The 22,874-nt window shown below is 46.3% G+C and overlaps 2 protein-coding genes and 1 pseudogene across 3 annotated transcripts; 1 reads left to right on the forward strand and 2 right to left on the reverse strand.

Annotated features, from left to right (window-relative positions):
• Positions 1 to 1,835: 1,835 nt before the first annotated feature.
• Positions 1,836 to 22,249, forward strand: LOC128751186 (guanine nucleotide-binding protein G(I)/G(S)/G(O) subunit gamma-13-like). 2 transcript variants are annotated; one of them, XM_053852055.1, is made up of 6 exons: positions 1,836 to 1,886; positions 2,392 to 2,503; positions 5,302 to 5,478; positions 11,784 to 12,011; positions 19,163 to 19,289; positions 20,202 to 22,249. In XM_053852055.1, the coding sequence occupies exons 5-6, from the start codon at positions 19,192 to 19,194 to the stop codon at positions 20,305 to 20,307; spliced, it is 204 nt and encodes a 67-aa protein (XP_053708030.1). In that variant the 5' UTR covers positions 1,836 to 1,886; positions 2,392 to 2,503; positions 5,302 to 5,478; positions 11,784 to 12,011; positions 19,163 to 19,191; the 3' UTR covers positions 20,308 to 22,249. The 2 variants fall into 2 exon arrangements, with proteins under 2 accessions (XP_053708030.1, XP_053708029.1); XM_053852054.1 differs by lacking the exons at positions 1,836 to 1,886; positions 2,392 to 2,503; positions 5,302 to 5,478; positions 11,784 to 12,011 and adding an exon at positions 19,015 to 19,089.
• On the reverse strand, positions 2,965 to 4,798 carry LOC128751185 (GTPase IMAP family member 9-like; annotated as a pseudogene).
• LOC128751184 (uncharacterized) lies at positions 5,148 to 7,504 on the reverse strand. The gene is made up of 3 exons (XM_053852053.1): positions 6,849 to 7,504; positions 6,155 to 6,447; positions 5,148 to 6,066 (listed from the first exon to the last, which is right to left on the reverse strand). The coding sequence occupies exons 1-3, from the start codon at positions 7,060 to 7,062 to the stop codon at positions 5,308 to 5,310; spliced, it is 1,266 nt and encodes a 421-aa protein (XP_053708028.1). The 5' UTR covers positions 7,063 to 7,504; the 3' UTR covers positions 5,148 to 5,307.
• Positions 22,250 to 22,874: the final 625 nt, after the last annotated feature.

Genomic DNA, 22,874 nt, shown 5'->3' on the forward strand with positions numbered 1-22,874 from the left:
AGTAAAGTCCTGTTGTGATTGGCCTCCAGGTCCTGCTGGAAAAGGTCATGTACGGAGAGGTTGGGTTCTTCACGAGCTGGACCAGGACGTCCTGCAGCCAGGTCAGCATCAGATGGGCTTCAGCTCTGGAAAAGAAAACATCACCTTCCGTATCGATCCTAAAACCTTGCCAGGTACCTTGACAGTAACACGTCTCCTCCAGAGTGAGAGGCTCCACAACCTTGCTGGTGACCTCCATGGTACTACAGTGAACTTTACAGTCTGACCACAGGCAGAGCGCCCCCTGTTGACTGCTAATGACAACCTCAGCGCCTCCTCACTTCAGACTCGCACTGCAGCACCGTGACCCTTCCTCTGGCGGCTCCCCACGCACGCAAAACACCCGCCACTCAGGTTGAACTACTGCAGTGGATGAGCAGCGTGAAGGCAGGAAAGCGAACATTTCAAATGATGACAGGATGGAGGAGAGAATAGATCTGCTCTGCAGTATGGTCTTTGCTTTTCTCTTTATAAATCAAAACTAATGGATGATTTTAAGTGCTACTACTCCTCCACCCCCCCCGAATATATTTTGTGAATATATTTTGAGGAACTAGAAATACAGGTAAAAGAAACATTTATCATTAAAAAAAAATAACTATCAATAACTTCACAGGAAGAAAAAGAGACACAAAAATGGGTTAAGAAAATACATGTACTTCATTTAGAAACGGCAATGAACAATGAGAAAATGTCATTTTTAATGAGTCCATGAAAGATAACAGGAAAATATGATCATGTCATTCTAATTATGTTGTCACTTTGAGTCGTAGCTCTGTTGACAGTCGTGTGTAATTTGCAATTTAAATACACAGCAGGAAGGATTAATACAGCAGGTGAGCAGCAGCTCAGTGACAACACGACAAGTGCTGCTGAACCTCCCGAGTCAGGGTTAACCACTGCCGCATACACGGTCCAATCCATGTGTGAAATGAGCTGCTCATCTTTGGAACTGCCTGCCAGCAGTCGGTTTTGGCATGTTTACACACACAGCGGTGCTTCAGTTCAGCAGGTGAAGCTTCCGCTCCGGGACTTACCGGCGTTGCTCTGTGTGGGATCCTGTGGGTTGACTCCGCAGTTGCTGTAGTCATAAGCACCAGCCCACACTTGGTGAGTCAGTTGGAGAGCAACAGTCCTGCTGTACACCTCACTGCCGAAACTCCAGCACCTGGACCAGCAGAATCTCACCCTTGACAACCTTCTGTTCACATTCCTGAATATGTTATTGCTCGATCCAAGCAGGGAGACTGAGCTCAGGCCTGCTCATGAGGCACCGGTTTCTTCTGCACCAGTCAGCACACACTGTCACACTCCACAGCTGGTTACCAGCGACACATTCCCATAACTTAAAACAAGCATTTCATTTGCATTTTTGAAGCTCAAATTAAAAGTTAGTAGTCAAAACACCTCTAAGAATCTGAACCAGTTCAGACGTTCTTTTGATCCGCAGGCATGTTCTGTCCTAGTAATGGCCGACCATAACTTTCCTGCATCTCAAGTAGTTATGCAGCTCTCAAAACATGGAGTACAGCGGGAACATAAAGAACCTATACATCAATATGCTTTGCACTTTTACTTGTGACTTAGCTCATCAAAAATATGGTCATTAGTTTGAGTTTGTTACTATTTTTTCCCCTCGATGTTTTACTTTTACAATTGTAGCCACATTGTGCTGTCTTGTCGAGTCGAACTACCTTAAGAAAAAAATCTTTCTTTCGTCTTTTATGTTACATACAGTATTTACAGCATTCACGCCATTTGCCACCAGAGATGCGGAACCTTTCTTTCTGTCGCTACGTCGGATCAATAACAACGACGGACCACTATGGCGGAAAAGCAAGGCAACTGTAAGTCATTTAGTAACTATACTGTTACTTATCGATAATAAATCATTGCATTGCGACATTTATATTTAAGGAGCTGGTGGGGTTTTGTTTGTGGAACCGCTGGTTGGTGTTGAGCTTCGAATTGGTGGCTTATGTGGGGAGAAATCGCTGCTCCTGTCGAAGCGAACCGGTTAAATGTTCGGTGAAGCGCAGTTCAGAGCACAAACAAGAACAGCCAGAGTCCGAGGTAAACCGTGAACTAAAAGTTCACGAAACTGTGTACGAAATCAATATTTATTATGTAGCTAACTCCCTATATTTGGACTAAAATCGAACTTGCTGTAGCAAGCACCCTTAACTTCCTCTACCAGATGGGAACCTAATGAATGTAGACATTTTTGCTGATATAAGAGGGGCTCAAACAGAATAGCTGCTCAGTTGAGGTGACTTGTGAAAGCCTGTGCATATGCATGTATGCTGCAAAGTAGAATTGAGACTTCCTTCTAATATTTGTCGTCGTCCCCAGGTGGAGGAGCTGAGCGTCTGTGTGTCTGCCATGCTGATGGCCGTCATCCAGTGTGGAAGTCTTGTGAAGAGTCAGCAGTTCAGAGAGACTGAACTCAGCCTCAGGAGCAAAGGTGAGAGCTGCTACTGCAGTTAAGGTGCAAGGCTTCTGTTCCGACCCAAACAAGCAGGCAGTTTAACCAACCAGGTGTCAGCTGAAACCAGCAGCACCACACCTGGTTGATGGAAAGGTGTTCATCACTACTTCAACAGGAGTGTAAGGTTTGACCATGTTGTCAAAGCCACTGTGGAGCACGTACTCTGATGATGAAGAGGAGGAGGATGAGGCGAATGTATGGAAGAGTAACTGGTGTCGTCTTGTTGGTTACATCATTTTGTAAAGTGATCATGTGACCACCTGTCAGTGGGAGGCTCAGCTCCTCTGATCGAGCCAGTGGTACAGCACCAGTCATCGCTGCGAACATCCCTGTAGAATATACTCTCTTCCATGTCGCTTACTCAGCCGAAGGTGACGGCGTCTAAAGAAAATGTAGATGTTCGCCTATTTAAAATGAAACGCATGGAAGTACTTGACATCAATTTTTTTAATACGTATAACTTCCCAAATGAAAGGCAAGAAGACGCTCGTTACAGACGTGGTGGGACGTGGTCTCTGGACCCAGAGCGCTGGCATCATGGTTAGGCTTAGTTAGGGTTGGCTTGGTTATTCATTCCTTGGGAATTGTCATGCAGCAGCAAGAAGATCACCACACCCACAACAGCCACTACAAAGCTGATCTTGATCACAAACTCATGAAGATTGGAGAATTTAATTGCACGCTCTGCAGCCAGCCGAGCCTCTTCCTCTTCCTTCCTCCACTCTGCATTTGTCATCTTCTCCAGCTCCTCACCCTGGTACCGCCCCTGTAGTTCTCTCTCTTTATGGCTGATGTCCGTGGTCCTCTCCGCCATGATGGACTCCTGTCTCTCCCGGATCTTCTGCTCCTCTGCGGGGTACAGGCCGTTGTGATAATGGCCTCCTCCGTTTAGTGCCACCAGGGTATGGATCTTCTCCAGGAACGTGGTCACCTGCTTCTGATCTTCTGGCTCTTTATTGTTGAAGACGTGGAAGCCGCCGCTACACCGGCGCAGGAACTTACGCTGCTTTTTGTTGCACTCAGAGATGAAACTGTTGATCGTCTTTCCCTCCAAACGATCACCGTGAGTGAAGAGGACCATGCTGTAGTCCCACACGTCTGGGCCGAATTTCTGCTCGATCAAAGCGTTGGTGTCTTCGTCCTCCTGGGTCATCCTTCCCAACGGAACCACAAACACGAACACGTGCGGCCCTGGCTCCTGCAGCTTCAGGCTCTTCAGGATCTCTCGCATGATCACATCCTCGGTCGGTCTCAAAAAGCCCCGGGGTGTCGATGACGGCGACCATCTCATCGCCGATGGTCCCTTGGCTCTTCTCGCAGTAGCGGGTCACCCTGGTCACCTTCATGTCGGACTTGAACACGTGTCTGCCGAGGATGGTGTTTCCACTGGAGCTCTTGCCTGCTCCACTCTTGCCGAGAAGCATGATCCTCAGAGGACCAACATCTGGGAGAAGAAAAAAACGTTGGACTTCAAAATGGTTGTTTTTAACAGTACTTTTCAGCTAAACAACTCCAAAAATCCATGACCAGAACGGTTCTGAAGCCCCTCAACTCACTGTGGACAGTAATGTTTCCTTTGTTTACTAGACAAAAGCATGATTCCAAAAACATGTGGCTTTGTAAAAGTACAAGCATCAGTACCATTTCATTGAATTTCGCTTTTAAGTTTTTTGTTTTGTCTTTAGATAATAAACAATGACACAACCTACTTAAAACCATTATGACGCTACCTGACCAGTAGCGGAGGAGTTCACCATAGTTCATCTCTGTGGTGATCTTATCGTTGTTCTGTTGAAAGTGAAAGTAAACCCAGTCCCTCCCTGCCTGGGTTGAAACATCTTCTCAGTCTAAAGATACAAATCTGCTTTTGTGACAGGAATGACGGACCTGGGGCAAATGACTGCTCTGGTTCTGCTCTCGTATTTACTGGTGATTTATAGAGTGAGTAAACCGCCTCACTCGACACTTTTATATTCGGTTAAACCGACAACCTGAAAGACGGTTAATGATTGGATCAAATCAACAACTGACGAGTCTGTTTCATTTATACCGTCAAACAAATCTGCGACGGTTCTTTCGTTTTTGCCGAGTTATGGATCCGCCCTCAACAAGGTTTTCTTACACTCACAGTTCTCCAAATGCTCTGGTTCTGCGCCCCCGGGTCTCATGGTACAGTAGAGCTGGTGTCAAAGGTTCGGTTCCGACAGCGGCTGGCGTTGGACGCGACTCCGTGTTAGTCAGCACTGACGCGGCTTTTTGCCACTGTCTGAGGAAGTGAGACTTGGACCAATCACGGAAGCAGACTCTTCTCATTCATGGAGCTAAATTCGGTTTCACTTTGTGTTGGTCGCTGAGTGGAAGCTGCGCGCTGTCAGTCAAAACGGCGACACACCGTGGACCGCTGGAGCGCGCTCATAAACTAGACTAAAATAATTGATGATAGAGTGTCCTCATTTTCAGAGGCAACTAGGTGGCGCTATTGGTTTAAGAAATGATGTGAGGTTTCATTGAATGAGTTGTTCACTCCCAACCATTCTAGAGCAAACAGTGCCATCTCGTGGCCTGTGAAAATGATGCTTCAGTGAAGTACTACAGTATGTGTCCTTGTAGAAACCGGCGTGAAGAACTGCTCATTTTAAATGATTTTATTCAGCTGGAATTGATTGCCAAAAAAATCTTTTCGGTTTTGAATATTATTTTGAGAGATCATTTGTTTGAGAGAAACAAATGTGTTTCCAAAATGTAGTCTTAAAAAGTTCTCTTGTCCGTTTTAGGATTCATCAACATTTCCGGTCGGCGAGTCTCTGGAGGAGCGCGATGACGGTGTCCTGTTTTGAGGAGAGAAGCTCCATGGCAGTAGCTATCCGGCTGAGGGACTCTGCCATCCGGATCTCCCTTCTCTCCCTCCTCTTCTCCCTGACTTCACGCTTACGTCGAGTCACTCGCTCCAGGTGAGCTTGCTCCTTTTGCCTCTTCAAGACCTCTTGTAACATCACGTCGCTGTTCTGCTCCACCGTAGCTTTCGGCCTCTCTGCGGCGGGAGGTGGCGCAGTGGCCAAGGAGGCACTGAGGCGGGGGGAAGTGGGTTTCAAGGTCGGGAGGGTGATGATTTTTTGGTTGTTGCTGAGGCGGAGCGGCAGGACTCCGGAGGGGATGGTGGGCGTTTTCCGTGTTAAAAGGCGTAAAGTGTTGAGGTCGGTGGCGTGAGTGGTGGATCCAGTGGAGGGCGACAGTGTGGTGACTTCTGTCAAGGCAGGCGAGGTGATGAAAGGCTGAGAGGGCACCACGCTGGTTTTAACTGGGTTGGTTTTGAGGATGATCAGGGGTTTGAGCTCTCCCTTGGAAGTGAAAGTTGAGGCTGAAGTGGCGGTGCTGATGATCGGCGTGACGGTCACAGCGTCGGTGCTGGGACGGACGACGGTGGCCGTGGTGGTCTGCTGAGGGACTTTCACCACCATCTTGGTCTTGGGGTACGGCTCTCTTTTGTTGTTGTTCATGATGATGGCGCCGATGGTGTCGCCCAGCGTGGCGTCCATGGCCTGCAGCCAGAACAAGGTCAACAATTTCACTTTCCTGATTGACAGGTTGTGTTTTCTAGCACCAATTCACATCACTGCGGTAACTCACGTCAAAGAACTCCCACGAGGTCTTGGCCTGCCCCGTCTCCCGGCTGCGGTCCTTCACCCGCTTGTAGGTGACGATCAGGTTGTTCCACTTGCGGCGGATCTTGTCGACAGGAACCGTGTGGCCTTTAGAAGCCATCTCTTCGTGAACACTCTGGAAGAGCTGAGAACGTTCTCTGGTCTCGTAGTGGAACCATCGCCGGCCCACCGCCTCGATCAGACTGAAGACTGCCTTGGAGGAGAATTCGAAACCCGACGTGAAGGTCTTGTCTGCTGGAGCGGACACGTTCGCTGATGCTGGGAGAGGAACCGGGGGACAGATCGGTACACTATCATCACATAATTCAGAAAAGAGCTACAGTTTGCTTTCACTTCTTTTCAAACATTGCTCGGATGAAGCGCTGATCCACCAGTTGCATGCGGATGGTGCATTTAGAAATCAGAATTTTGTCTGCTGGAAATTACCAGGGTGACGATGGATCTGTGAAGGGACAAAACGACCCATAGCAAAAAGCGGTGACTGTATTTTAAGTTGTATACACTTCTCAGTTTATTGTTATGATACAATTAATATTTAATTCGCTTGATTATAATTCATCATTTTAAGTTGGTAGGTGGGTCGGTGACTGCCGCGCAGGTGAGTGACAGTGGTGGAAGGGACGCTGGATGCAACAGCACGGTGGAGTGTGCTCACTCACACAGCAGCACAGGCGCCGTGGTCGGGGTCGCTGTCAGCTCAGCCGCGTCCATCACCTCCGCTGCCGGATCCAGTCCTCCTTCTTCGGTATCTCCGCAGGACGCATGCGGAGCCTGGCTGCTCAGCGCGAGCGCAGACGCGTTCTCGTCCGCCATCTCCGTCTTCACACGCAGCGCCTCGACCTCGCAGCTAACCGCCTCCAGGTTGCCCTCCATGACATCGACAGGAGGGCTGCGCAGGCGCGGATTCACAGGAAAGTTGCGCCTTCGAGTTGTGGCGATACTCACAGTTCTAGTCCTCGATGCCGCATACTAGTGACTAAGTGCGTGAAAGTTGTACGCAATAGGTGTGTTTTGCCTCCGCAGCAGTGAGAAATGGCTGCGCTGTTTGGTTCAAGGCGGCAGTTGCGCAGAGCGGCTGCGCAGATTTAGCCCCACGGTTGCTGCGGATGACGTCATGAAAGCAGCCTCGATGAAAAAGTGTTCTAAACTTCAAGTTCCCGTCGATATTGATGGCCAAATACATGCATGCGTGGTTCAAAAACGTCGAATTTAGAATTATTATTTTAAAAGCATTCGAAAATGCGTTTCTTATCCGCCCTGTAACGTTTACTGGTCCCAGGCGGATCTGTACGGTAACTCGCGAGGCTCAGCTGGACTTGTAAAAGCGGTCACCTGCGGTGATCAACTCTGGAAAGAAAATCCCACCGGTTAATATTTAGTTATTTAGATTACAAAAAATGCCTAGATCTGTTTGTGATCACCTTGTAACGTATTTAGTAATAAAGGGTCAGGTGTCCTCTGATTAGCAACATGCTTAACTTAAATTTAAACTTTTTTAAATAGTGGAACTGAAAGCAATAGTGTATGGGGGGAAAAACACCAAAAATACCTCCGAAATGAAAGTGACATCTCTTCTCTTAAAACGGGCGCTACGTTCTGAGTATGGAACAAAGAATTTATTTCATATTCTCACCACTAGATGGCACCGTGGTATCAGATGTATTTTTACACAGGCTGCTTATTGTATTTTTGTTTCAGTTGTTTATGCGATTGTGATTGTGCAGGGTCATCATAAAGTCGATTTTCCATTAAGAATTACAATAATAAGTAGAGAGTTATTAATTATTTAATTGATGTGAAGGGCTTTAGCTCATTAAATTCAGCCGACGGTCACTTTCATTTTACATAAATTACGTTACATATATATATGTATATGTATACTTTTTTATTTTCTAGAACAAATCGTTTTCTAAATAGCACGGACACAAGCAAAAAGTATGTTTGATTTTTCAGCTGTTGAATTTCTCTGAAGGTAATTTGAGTGAGCTGCACGAGATCATGTGTTCATCACAGTCCCCATATTGATGGTTATCCGACACCCTTCCCCACTCAACCTGAAATGTTTGATGATGTTTCCTGATGGTGCAGTGTTGGGCGGGTGAGGCGGAGCTACAGAGGAAAACAGACATGATCTGAGGAGTCAGTCCGCTCTCAGAGGCGGTTTGTCAAGGTTTGTCTGTGCGTGGCTCATTACAGGTGCAATTGTGAGCAGACTAGTTCAGATATCGAGTGGCGCATCATCACTTTTACTTTCTGCTCAGATGCTTTAGATCAGGGGTCTGAAACTGGTCCACAAACGGGCTACAGGGGGCGCAGGATTTTGTTCCAACCAATGAAGCACACGCTCATCAACCAATCACGAGTCTGACGCCTCTTGCCGAATGTGGCCCTATGAGGACCTGTTTGAGACCCCTGCTCTGACTCCCTCTCTGGTGAGACAGTGAGTTATGGGGGGGGGGAAACCTGGCTTGTTCTGAATGTGTCAGCGCAAATGCTTCGTCTCTCTGGGTCCGTCTGTGCAGACAACACGAGTCCAGCAGATGACAGAACTCACGATGTTCTCTCTTTGTGATCCAAACAGACTGTTAGAATGTTTCACCAACGTGTTAATCGCTGGTGGCAGTGTTCTGGAGAGAGCTCCACTTCAGTGTAGTCGCCACAAAACATTGCTTTTGGAGTGATTTTTCAAGTGATTCTGATGAGGTGAGCAGCTTCGTGGTTTCTCTCTGGCTAGTTCAGAGACTTTCCCCTCCATGTTTTTGATTCATGGTTAAACTTTCTCTGTCCTCATGTTCTCTGAGTTTAAGGATGAGTAGCATGAATAGTTAAATCCTGTGTGATCAAGGACAGATTTTCAAGCATGAATATTTCATGATTATGACTCATGTACAGCACAAGACGGAGGGAGATAGTGATGGCTAGATGAGGTTTCATGAAACAGTGTCCTGATTTTCAGAGGAGAGCAGATGGCACTTTTTGCACTTGAACGTTTGGACTTGAACAACAAATTCAGTGAAGCCTCACATCATTTCTAAACCAAGAGTGCCATCTAGTGGCCCCTGAAAATTCTGACACTGTTTCATGACGCCTAATATTTATGTAGATTGTGAATACATTTTGAGTTCATTTATTCTTCATAGTTCATGTTGTAAATCCTCAATGTCATAGTACTTTCATTTGCTCAGAGGAAGGAGTGAAATACCATCATGCAGTTTCCACTCCATGAAAATATTTGTATATTGTTGCTCAAGGATGGATTGTATTTTAGCACTGTCTGGAGGAGCGGGACGGGGCGGTGGTGGCGGTGTGAGCGCCATCAGCACTTAGAGCCGGGGTCTTACTCAGCGCTGATCATTAATTCATGATGCACAGCGCCGACAGAATCCATCTGCTTTGACTCACAACGCGACAACATCCTACGTTGGCAGATTTTTGATTCAGCCAACTATCACTTACAGCAAACCTGACACTGACTGTAAATCTGCTGCTTGCGCGGCGGCGTCAGGTTTCATTCTGCTGCCCGTTGTTTCCCTCTGGACCACCACTCTCCTCCCTGCATCCTTCCCCTATTGTGTAGAGTCCAGCGTGTCTCCTTGTGGCTGTGCAGCATGTGGCTCAGCTGCACTTTGGCCCCTAATGGACCCAGTTAATGGAAGAGAACTGCAGCGCTGTTGTCTCTATCCAGGTCAAGTGTGTGTGGCGGAGATTGTGCTTGTGTGCGGTCAAATCATGACTGAACCTTGCATCCAACTGCCATTCATACTTTCTCTCAACAAACTGACACAGTAAAGCTGTCAGATATATATTTACTGTCCTCAGTGTTTGCATTAAATATTTTTATTTAACAGTTTCTGCTCTCAATTTTCTGTCTTTTATGACTAAAATAACAATATTTATATTAAGATATTTGTAATTTCAATGTTTCGTTTGCAAACATTTACAAGAAACTACAGTGATAACTTTCAACTATATACATTTTTTTTTCTTTTTTTTTATGCTGTATATTTGCCATTATGAAATACATTTATTTCATAGCATTTTTCCTCATAAATCTATTTGAAATTGCATTGATTTCATGTGGTGCTCTAAGTTAAAGTTTTTGAAAATATTTTGTTTTTCTAAAATGAACTTACTGGCCCAAAATGAAAACAATCAAAAATTTTAGTAATAATAGGTTTTAATTAATAATAATATAATAATAACAAATAAGTTATAAATACGTTTTTACTTACTTAAAAGTGGAGTTACACTTGTCCTGCCTTTTGAAATGTCTTTAACGTCTCAGGTTACAGTGACCCCCAGACAGAGTGAGGTTGTATCACCTCTGCCTCATAGAAACTTGAGACCATTTTGAAGCTTCATTACACATGACGATCTTCTGAAGGGAGCCATTCTTAATCCACAAGACTCGCGTAATCCAAGCAAACGTGCAGCCTGATGTCAGCGAGCAGATTTCCACGACGAGCAGTAATGGAATCTAATGCACCCTCTTCAGAGGCCATTCGTCGAATATGTTGCGCGTAAATGACGACAGATTAACCCGCACAAGTGTAATCCCGGATTAGAAGATCGTAAAATGAAGTGGTTTCCTGAAGCCTGCTGGAAACGGCTTTCTATATAAAACCATTAACAACACTATCCTGGCTGCAGTGTGCCCAAGTTTAGGTTCAGTGAGTCCTTCCTACATGAATAATAAGGTTATGTTCCTCAATGAGTGTCCTGTCCTGACACTCTTGTTTCCTCCCACAGTCTGCAACCATCACAATCATGGCGACTGGCTCCAGTATTTGGACCTGTGATGTCATGAGCGTGCAGCCGTAACATGAGCGCGACACCAACCACTGTGGGTTCCACGTGTCTGCACCAGTGCGCGCTTCATCATTTCCTCTGCGGCTGGATGCAGCTACAAGTGGCCATATTAGGACACGAGCCTAAAGTCTGGACCTTACAGAGACGCTCACATCTGGTAGTGTTTCCATCTCACTGGAGGACATTCCGTTGACTTACTGCCGATATATGTTTGAAACACCACTTGACCTCTGGCCCCAGTCACGACAGCGTGCAGAATGGTTTCTTCATTTGAGATGCCTTGTTTAGAACCATTTGTTTTACTGCGCTTTGAAGTTGAGTTTTACGATTTTGGTGTTCAGCATTTTGGAAGGATCCATGAGATGTGTAACCATAGCAATACTTTTGATTAGTACATGGTACTGCAACAGTATTACCAGACTGGACCTTCACTGCTCAGAGGTTGTCGGTTCTAAGCCAGCAGGAGGGACTCCGATGTGTCTGAGCATGGCTTTCCTGAAACATGCAGGACGACCTCAGACGTCTGGAGGTGTGAGTGGTGGTTTGGTGACCTGTCCAGGGTTGAATTTGCTAAGACACAGAAGCTACGGTTTGGACCTGTTACTTCACTACATGCTTTCCAATGCATTGAGTCTCACGCTGCCTAAACCTCCCTATAAATCCTGGACTGGTATTGGGTTTGAAGTGCACCAGCTCCGCCAACAGGGGGCGCAAACAGCCGGCTGCGCGCATGATCAGCTGTTTAACTTCTCCTCTCCTCATCTTCCTGCTTCATTCCCGGCCAGCATCGACACACCGGACCACCGGCTCCCTCCTCCGGACTCCCTCGGCTTCGTCATCGCTCTTGCGGATTCTCCTTCCTCCTCCAGACGCGGACCGGAGCGCAGCGCACTCAAGTCTCCGAATCTTCCTGTGTGTGGAGATACAAACCCCGGTGTGTGGTTCGAGCCAGGAGCTGCCTGCGGTGCCTCTGACAGAGACAGAGCAACAGCCTCCACCGGCGCGTCACTGAGGTACGGCTCCTCGCTGACATTGATCCGTAGACAAATCTCTTCAGCCACAGTCGCTCATCTGTCTCATTCTGGAGCAAGTGATCGTTGATCGAGACGCATCCCGCTGTTTCCTCAGCAACGTATTAGTGGCGATAGAAATGCAATTTTTTGTTATATATATATTTTTCATTACATGTATTTCACTTCAAGTATATGAAGATGTATGTATGTATATGTCATTTCACTTATGGTGTTAGTTTTTCTGGTCTTTCTTTGTCCGTCTCTTATCTTTCATGTTTGTATACTGCCCTAACAACCTTAAATCTCATCGATTCTATTTTTAATACAAAAACGTTGTGGTGAACATGGCGCCATTTTTTTTGCGAAGTCATTAAATTAATTTAAAAATATATACTTTTTTTTTTTTTTTGCTAAACTATTCAAAATTGTCGTCATGTTCGCCACTGCTTTGTGTTTTAAAAATTATTTCCCCATTTTTTTCCACAGTAAAACTTATTAATCATTCAGTTTTAATTATTGGTTAAAACATTTTCATCAGTAATTTGACTTTTAGTAATAATTTATTGATCATTTATAGCCTATTGACTTTAAAACTGTACATAAATGCTGTCTTCAAACCATTGAATATTCTCAAAATGATCTTGCAATAATCAATCCAGTGAATACATCCAGTCTCATCTAATCTATACACAGTGGACACATCTTCTTTGGCTTCCACATGACTTTTTAAAGCTACCCGTCCTGATGTTCTCCCCATGGGTTTTCCACCGGTTTCTCTGTCGCCATTCCTTGTGGTCCTTCACGTATCTGTTACACAGAGTCTACTAGTGATCCGTGGTCTTCTCTGGTACAAACATGGGCTTCCACTTCTATGAAGCTGTTGACAGAGTTGATGGACGTTTTTAGCTAAACCTCCTGCAAGTTTATCTTCACGCAATCGTTCATGCTCTACACAACACCATCTTCTCCATCCTCTTACAGAGGTTCAGTCATCGTGTGTTCTTCATGTCGTGCAAGTCAGAAGCCATAGGCTCAGAAGGCCAGCACCATGCTCTCTGTGGACCTGCCATCCTGTTACCGCCGACCCAAATCGTACCTCAGACTAGCCGCACCAGTGCCACCTATCCTCGTCTCCCGAGCCCATGCTGGTGTGTGACCGCCCTGCAGTGTGTTCCACTTTGTTTCTCTGCATCAGCAGCTCCGGAAGAGATGCCAAACGAGAACGTAGTAGCAAAGAAGTGATATTTTTAGCGCGATTACTTCACACTCTTCCCTCCATATTAGTATTTATACTCCTGTCGTTACATAAACGCTCCCTCCTCCTCATCCAGCCTCTCTCTCTGGTCCGAGATGCTCCACACACCTTCCTGGGAGAGTTTCAGAGAGCAAACGTTTTAACGCTGGTGCCGATCGATGGCCCCGGGTCAGTGGCAGTGAGATCAGCTGGTCCTGACTGGTCATGTCCGATCACTTCAGCAGCTGGTCTGGCTGCAAAACCATGATCCATCAGGGTTCGCTGTCTTCGCCTTCGCTTCATCTGGTCAGAGAAGTGCTGCCGTTTCTTTTCTATTTTTAGACTGTTTGGGGCTGTGGAGAGGCTTGTGCTGTTCTTCCTCTCTCATCTATTCTTCTGTTCACATCCACCAAAGACGTGGCTGAAACACTTTTATTTATTATCTATAGTCTCTGGTTGAATGAATTATTACTCTTTGAAGTGATTCAGTTTATGAATGAGTTGCTGTTTTCATGGTGGCACAGTTATTACATGGCTATTACAACATGTTTTTTTTTATGAATAAGACTCAATTTCATTTATCGTGTCTTTTAAGGACTGATAGTTTTGTCAGCGTATTATTTTGACGGTCCATCGCACATGTTGAATCAGACGACCGTGGCCCATCACTGCTCCGTGGTCACCCACTTCTTTGTCTTCCTTCATCAGTCTGCCTTACACAGATCTACAATCACCAGCGCAGACAATAAAAACAAACACAAAGCTCATCGACTGGTTAAATCCCCTCAATGCTTTTAACCCAAATCCCCATGTGACCCATATGTTTACAAAAGTCCTCTTTCACACCACTTGGGTTGGTGATGTCATACTTCTGTGACAGATGGATGTCACTTCATCTTCTGTTAGTTACTCTGGTCTTCGTCCTGTTATCTTCTATGGCAAATGAAGACTAGTGTCTAGTGCAGCTATTTAGCTTTAGCATTTCATTTCTACTGCTGGGATTTTTGATGTGTGGGAGTAGTGGAATAGATGTTGGCGTGTGTGGTGGGTGGTGGCGCCAGCACACCTGTGATGGATGGATAGTATATGGATGCAAAGCCCTCCTCATGCTTGTACAAAGTGTTTCACCATCCCTATAATGGTTAGCATCTTAGCTTAGCTTCAATGCCACGTCATGTAGAAGACACAGAACCATCAGTGGGATACAAATAAACAAACAAGAACAAGGCGCGACACTGGAGGCTGATGCTTCTCTGCACCCAGTCAAGCACCATTTGGCTGCAGAGTCTCATGTTATAGGTCTAGTTTCATTCGAACCCACAAAAGCGCTTCAGTGATGGATGACTCACACTTGGTGTGTCGAAGCTTCACTGAGACTCTGTGACCGACATTATGCTGGTCAGCCTTCTGATCTGCTGCGGTCGCCACACAGCACCACAGTACATACAGGGGTCGTACGCTGGTCGCCATCGCTGCCTCTGCAGATGAGCTCCTCCCCGTCTTAAGTTTTGAGGACAAAATGTGCATTTGCTGCCGCACCAATCCCACACACTGACCGCTGTCATGGCAACCAGACCAGTGCTCACCTTTCAGATCTTACAGCGGGTGCCATGTTTGTGCACAGAAGGTCACGTGTTGTTGAGCATTGTTCTTGTGGCTTGACTTGAGAGAGAAATGTTTGAATATTGAGTTGGTTCTAGTCGGGTGGATCAATGATGGCTGTATTGATTAGGCTCTCGTATGCGTGTCATCACCGCTTCCTGTTTCTGGCTGGTAAAGTATCCTCTGATGAAAGGAGATCAGTTTCGACACTCAAGTATTATCTTGGGTCGATGCTGACTCGGCTGTTTTATCAGTCATAACCACTCCAGGACGGAGAGACGCCTAATGTACGGCGTGATGCATTAGAGCGAGCAGCGAGCGCTGGGTGTTAGTGGGTGTGGGGTGTGGAAGGGTGGGGAGGGGGGGACCAGAGACAGACTAATGTGATTTCACCAGGCTCCAGTCAGGCCTGTGGTGTGGCCACTGATGGGCCTTCTGACACGTGTCCACTTTCTCCTCTCAAACTTCAGAGCGGAAAAGTGCCGTCGCTCTGGACGTGGCATTTTGAAACCAGGACGTCCGTTAGCCAAAGGGTTTGACATTAAACAATTTGATTTTTTTTTTCCAGCAGGGTGATGTTCTGCCCAATATGTTGCCCAAAACGCTGCTGGGCTCCTCCAGTGCTCCGGGACCCCTCGTGTTGTGCAGCTGTTTCATTTCCTCTGCCTTCCCTCCCACTATCGCATGTCCATTGGTCTCAGTGTGGTTCCAGCATGTGGTTGGTCGAAGTTCCCTCTTCTTCTCTGCTTCAACACTCTCTAGATGATCCAGTCACGGTCCGTTTCTGGCTCTTTACTTCCTTCATATGCGCTCTGTAACCTGCCTTATGCATCTGCCTTCTTCTGTAGCAGAAGCAGTGGTCTGGTGTTGTGTTCCCCCCACACCTTGACTCCGTAGAGCAGTGTGGGAGGATCAGAGCACAGTACAGTGTTCAAATGTTTATTGTACAACACTGTTGTAGTCTTGATATTTGTTACTTCTGCTGTCTGTTTCCATGGGAGCTCTCAGAAACTTCACCTCAATCTCTCTTACTGTCAAGGTCACGGTGCTGCCCCACTTTTCCATCGCAAAAGACCATGAATTTTCTTGTTTCTAACTTCAGGAAGGGTATTTTTTATAATTTTCTCCATGTCCTGTTCCGCGTACTTTGTAGATCTTCTCCACTGTTGATCTGATGAGTGTGGTCTGTAAGCACATGGTTGCTTTGTTCTGACACCTCACAGATATCGTCAATAGCAAGAGTAGGTCAGACCTTCCCAAAATATAATTGAAATTCTCCACAATGTCCTGCCTCTCGTGGTTCCTTCATTGTTAATGAAGCTAGATCTTCTCTTGCTGTTCAGTGCTTCAACTGTAACACTCCTGCTTTTCATGATGTCCCTCATATTCTGCCGACACGAGAACAAGCCGATGAAGTAGCTAAATATGTCGCGTATTTCCATTCACTTGGCCAAAACCTTGTTCAATCTTAAACTGTTGATGCGCAAACATGGTTTTATTATGTAGCTGCCGGCTAATGCTGTGCTACAGCTAGCTTACTCACCAGCCAGCCTCATCAAATATGGATTTCATAACTTAAATAATGTAGTTTCATCCAGAGCACACCACAATAGATGATAGTGAAAACACTAGCGCAGGCACAGCTGCTCTTTTGTCTTGCTGCCTGCTGTAATTCACAGAGAAGATGCAGCCAACGTGGCAAAAATATACCCACAGTTAATCTGATGTTTTTACCACTTCCCTTTCACGTCTTTCACCTATAGCCTTTTCATTCACAACTTTCTCTGTCATGATGGATGATCAGTATTATCTGAGGCTGACTCACGAGGACAGTGAAGTTGAAATGCAAAAACATGAAGCTAATAATTTAGTATTTTGCTAAACCAATGTTTTAGCTTGTATTTTGTATCTTATTTAGTTCTCCCAGGATTTCATGGACTTTTTTATGGAGATATGGAGATTTTTTTTAAATGACAGTTGCGATTTATGGATCTTGAAAATATGATTGAAAATATGAGCTTGTAGTAAAACTAGTGTCAGTTTTTAGTCTAAAAAAAGCTCTAATGACTTTAACAAAAACACTTATTTGCAAAAAACAATGTTTACTTGTTTACTTTCTTTGAGGAAACAAGTGCAAAGAACACACACGCAATAATTAAATAATGATGCTAAATCAAAACTGATGCTAAAATAAGTCCGTCTTTTTGATGATGCTGTTCCATGAGTAGTGTGATTTGGTTTGTTTCGGAGCTCCTCACAAGCTCCTCACAGAGGTTTGGATGGGGGCGGAGTCTGAGAGGTAAAGGTGTGTGTGAGCGGCTCATTCAAACAGCAGCTGCTGATCTGTTCTACAGGGTCGGGATGTAGAGGGTCAGAAAAATCATGGAGAGAGATGGATCTGGAGGTCGGCCATGTTTGTTTACGTCCGCCCCGTATAGTGTTCGGGTGACGCCGTACAAGTCAGTTCTGCTTTTTACTTCTGTCTATTCTGCATTTTAATCCTGGGAATTTAGGAATGGATTCAGAATCCTTCATGTCCGAATCGCCACTTTTGGCCGCAATATTACTATTGATGTATACGAAGTCATGAGCCAAATATTTATATTTTTGTCTCAGCAAGTAGTTGACTGAAGAATGATTCGGGGCGGTTAATTGAGTCAATATTTTGGTGAGAAGGTCCCCAGTGAAGACAAAGTTACCACAATCTCGCAATCTTTCCTCCTTCTTTGTGGCTTCAACCTCCTGATGCTGCAACGGCGGACTGAAGCGATATTCCCAGAGAATAAAATAAAAAAAGACTAACAAGACTTTGGGGAGGAAAAACTGCGGCAAAAGAGAAACAGATGGACGTGGCTGACAAGTCTGTGGAAAAAGGAGAATGGAGTATTCCATCCTCTCTCTGCTGAAACCTGATCCCCGGCAGGTTTGCATCACCTCTGTTGTCTCTCTGATGCTGGTGAGACACGCAGGCTTTGTCTGGGAACGGTGCACCTGGTGTTCCGCTGCAACCACACTCAGCTTCGCCAGCGCCACGCTATTTCGGTCGCCGCTGCTTTGCCCCATGAGTCATTTTTTATTGAGTAATACTTGACACTGCGAGACGGGCCACACAAATACAAGCCCATTTGTGTTCCGCCGCTTCTTTCGTCGCAGCACTTCTGCAGCTCGGTGTCGGATGAGTTAATCGCAATTAATCGCAGCGATCGATGATGAATTGATGTCAGTGTTGTGGAGAAGACGGCAACTGTGACTGGGCTTAAACACCCTCAGATATATTTAGATATTTCCTGTACCGTAATAACCGTTGGTACTAGTTAGAGTGAGTTGGTAGAGATCCTAGAGGGTAGGGTCATGGGTCTAAATACCAGCGACCTCAGTCAAGGTTCTGCATCTTTGTACAGCGATAAATGATGTGTTTGGCTGACAGGAAGGGATGCGAGTGCCCAACATACCTAGCTGAATGTTGCCTATGGGGAAGCGCCCGTTTCACCGGACGCTGGACGCTGGTGTCGAGGACTTGCTGGTTTGATATGATCGATCCTTGCCCGAAATCCAAGTCTTTCCTGATGAAGAGGTTCACGCCGCTGATTTAAGAGAAGGAGTGGCTGGCGAATGGGTGGCCGCTCTGTTTGAAGCCACTTCCTGTCAGAACGTCTCTCAGTGGAAGAGGAAGAAGCACGTTCCATCAAGCGTTAAGGGATGTTCCTGCGACGCTCCACTGTTGCCTCTGGTGAAGCTCCTGAGTGAGATCGATCCAGAGTGCAGCGGCGGTCCTCGGATGACCCTCACACACACACACACACACACACGTACTAGTGGGGGGGCGCCAGGACGGACACACAATGGCAAGGGCAGGTTGAAAGGAGTGGAAAATGAGGTCACGGTGGAGAGTGAAGATCTGCTCCAGGCATGTTTGTTTGCTGTGTAGCATCATGAGACAATAAGCCAAGTGGCTGTTGGTACTGCAGAGTGACTCCATGCGTCTTTCCCTGTGGTCCCGTGGACTTTGGAGAGTTCCGCTTTGTTGCGGACATGAGAGTGTATCTAGTCGCTTCATTTAGCGCTGTCTTACATCCTTGTACGCAAACCTGAAGCAGTTCAAAGCCACGACCCAGCAGAAAACAACAAAGCCTCTCTCATGGTGGACTTTATTTAAGACTTTAAAGTCCCCTCTGCTCCAAGCTGTGATTGATCTGAGCACGATCCTGCACCGAGCAAGACATGAGATGGGACACAAACGCAGTGCGTGTCTGTTGTGTTTGTTCTTGTCTTCATGCTAGAGATGAACAGTGTCCTGCTGTCTGTCTGCACCCAGGTCGGAAGGTTCCACGCCGAGCTGCAGCCATGGACGAGATGGACCTGCCGCAGATGAAGAAGGAGGTGGAGAGCCTGAAGTACCAGCTGGCCTTCAAGAGAGAGAAGTCCTCCAAAACGGTGACCGAGTGAGTCATATGAACAGTGGCCGTCGCACTTCATGAAGCTCTTATGTGTGGTCAGATAGTTGTTCTCTGAAACTGGTCTGAACTGAGTAGTGAAGGACTAGTTAGGGATGCAGCTGGATCCAGGCCAGAACCACCAGACGGATATCTGGCTCGGAGTCAGCCGCTATCTGGAATATGACCGCGTCATATTTCGTGAAACTTTCGTGAATTAGTGAAATTCACTTTTACTCCTACTTTGATGCCTAAAATGCTTGTGTTAAATATATATTTTTATCATACATTTTTCCCCCAAAAAAATCATCAGTCATTATTAAAATATATATATTTTATGAACAACTGTGATCGTAATGTATTATGATTATTTAAATTCAAATTTTGGAACTTTGAAGATTATTCTTATTATTTTTTATTTTATTATTATTTTTGTCAGACATGTTTCCACTGGTGTGGAATATGAATATGGGCCGTATTTCGCCCGGGTCTGAGCCAGATGTGGCGACGATCTGGGCTGGATCTGACCCATGTATTAACCTGATTTTGCTATCCGGGTCAGATCTGGCCCACATCCGTTCTGGATCCGGCATGCTGGTCCGTACCGGATGTGGCCCATTGTTCAAATGGCGGCCCAGATCCGTTTTGCCACCAGGGTAGCGTCAGTGTGAAGAGCGTTGCGCAGCGATGCTAGCTAACGGAGCGCCACTTGAAGAGCCAAGTCAGGAGGATGAGGCTTGTGTGGCAGTCACATGTGACGCACGCTTTAGGGCCATCCTTCTTTGCCGGAGGGTCCGGAATCCTTCCTCTTGATCCGCGCCTCTGGATGGAGGGCAGCGCTGAAGCTGCCGCCGCCGCTGGACCGCGTGTGTGTGAGAACATTTCCTGGAACTGAAAATGTGTCTCTGTGTCTTTGCAAAGTTTGGTCAAGTGGATCGAGGACGGCGTCCCCGAGGACCCCTTCTTGAACCCGGAGCTGATGAAGAACAACCCCTGGGTGGAGAAAGGGAAGTGCATTCTCCTCTAGAAGCAGCCGGGGTCGACGCCACGGATGAACGCCCCGCCCCCAGACCCTCTCCAGCACCTCCCCCTCTCCTCCCACCATGAATGTACACCCGCCGAAACCCTCACCGGGACACTCTCTCCACGCCCGAACGTTGGGGTTCTGCCCCAAACTGCCACTGCTCCCCACTGCAAGTTTCCTCCTGCCACGTGACTGGATGCATTGTTCCGACGGCGCTCAATACCGCGCGTCTCTATATGGATGTACAACCTATTTATGCAGCTGCCTGGCACGCCGGCTTTCATCCTCCGCCTCGGTCTGAGGAGCGAGCCACCATCTCACCGGGCCGCTGCAGATCTGCTGAGACGCCAGGGGAGCCCCAAAACCTGCTTCAAGATTAAATCGACTGAAAATAACCTCCTATATTTAAAAATGGTCCACAAATATGAAATGGTGACGAAGAAAAATTGGATCAAAATCATGGATTTCTCTTAAATTTGGTGCATAAAAATGCAAATGAAGAAGTTCTAATATGAAGACAAACTTTAAAAACATGAAACAACCCACAGTATGATGCGGTTATTAAACACGCTAGAACAAGGTGAGGCTGAGGAACTGCACTTGCTTCATGCGCGTGTTCCTTGTGTCTCCGAGTCAGCTCTGGCCTGGCGGTGGGCGGAGCCTGGGCTCAGATCTGCAGCCCGCTGCGCCGGTGCCTCGCTGTCATTAGCTCTGTTTGTTGTTGCTCCAGGCCTCTGGAGAGGATCTGAGTTTACCTCTGCTCCTTAACAACCGTCCCCCAGGACCAAACACACCGCCGTGCACTCACTTGTACAGACGGACCCCTTTAACTTATCCATGTATTTATTATTTATTGGTGTGTGAGTCTTCCTCGTGTGGATCAGAGACACCGCCGCCGCCGCCGCCGCTGCCAGATCTCTTACTGCCTTGTCCGCGGTTTCCTTAACTGAGATTGTAAATAGGGAGGTGTGACACCACTGACCTCAGGTCTGGCGGCTGGTTTGCGTGCGGCAGGGACACGCACACGCTCGCCCGGAGCAAACACACTACTGAGCGTGTGCAGAAGAGGGCCAGGGGCCGGGACAGGCGGCCGCGCCACTTGGTCGTCCTGACGCTTTCACGGCCACTCCTCCAGGTCAAAGGTCGAAAGTTAAACCTCTGATCCAGGTTTCCAAGATATTATGATCCATCGTTTATGATCTTATCAGTAATATTTCCATCCTACCTGCTGTCAGGGTTATGATTTTTGAAACTTTGATTGTGTAGTTTTACTTCTCAACTTTATTTTATTTCACATAACTAATATTAGTCGTTCAAATGTAGATTTTTTTGCCAAATTTCTCAGTAGCTTTTTTACTCCCCAAATTGGAAATATGTCTTATCAACCTATTGTTCTTGAGTTTTTAAATTCTAATTTTTATTACAATTTGTTTCCAGTTCTCCACTAATTCTCCGCTGATGTTATTTTTTTTATCACACATTTTCCCCAAAAAACATCAGCAGTAATTTTTTTATTTTATTTTATTTTTCTTGATTAACCGTAATTTATTATTATTATTTAAACTCTAGTTTTGTTAGTAGTAAAAAATAGTGACAATTTGAAGATTATTGTTACTATTTAATTCTATTATTATTATTATTGTCAGACATGTTTCCACTGGTGTTTGAGAGAAGCCGCCTGTCCCTGCTTCGCTTTATTTATTTCTGTTAGTTCAGCTACTGTTTGATTTTTTTTTACATATATCCTGAACGTTTGTCTGTCACAATGATGACATCATATTCCCGCGTCTCCGTATCTTATTCCTTGTGAGAGTGCTTTGCGAAACCTAATATGCATCTGATAAACTCCTAGTGTGACGACGACAAGCAATAAATTAATCATTTTTTATTGAATGTTTTACAAAAACGTTGATCTTATTAAATAAAGTAGAAGGTTTTTAGATGAGCTGGTCCATGGTGTCGTCTTTGTCATTTGAGTCTGCGGAGCTTCACAGAGTTTAGCGCCGCACTAGCGTGTTAGCGCCAAGCTAAAGAAACCTTCCCGTCCTGGAAACTTCTGAGTCACATTTTTCATGTACCATGGCTTCACACAGGAGGTTCCGGACACTGGTGCCCGCTGTGGACCTCAGGAGGTGATGAGTCATGGCCACTGTCTCCAGGTCCTCACGCTGTTGCCATGTCCAGCCTGGAGCGGCCGACTCGTGCGGGTGCCTCTGACTTTTACGGGTCACTTGCCCTCAATCCCTTCATACACTCACTGGTGCACTCAATCCCTCTCGCCCTCAAATCCTCGCCCCCATCGTCCCTTTCCCCTCAGATCCGCTCCTCAGCGCTCGCGGGTCTCCGACTCACCTCGCCGTCGACACGTCTTCTTATTGACCGTGTGTGTGTGACACAACTTTGAGCAGGCGACACGGCCCCAGGGCCCGTCCAGATTAGGATGAGCCACGACACGCAGGAATATTCATGCTGACACGGAGATGAATGGAAAAACAGAGGCAATCTCTAATGCACATTTAGCTGGTGATAATCCAGCGCTCTTTAACAGGCACGCGGCCAACTGCTCTCTG

Source organism: Synchiropus splendidus, chromosome 19 (assembly GCF_027744825.2).
Source record: "Synchiropus splendidus isolate RoL2022-P1 chromosome 19, RoL_Sspl_1.0, whole genome shotgun sequence".
In the NCBI taxonomy this organism is placed as follows: domain Eukaryota; kingdom Metazoa; phylum Chordata; class Actinopteri; order Syngnathiformes; family Callionymidae; genus Synchiropus; species Synchiropus splendidus.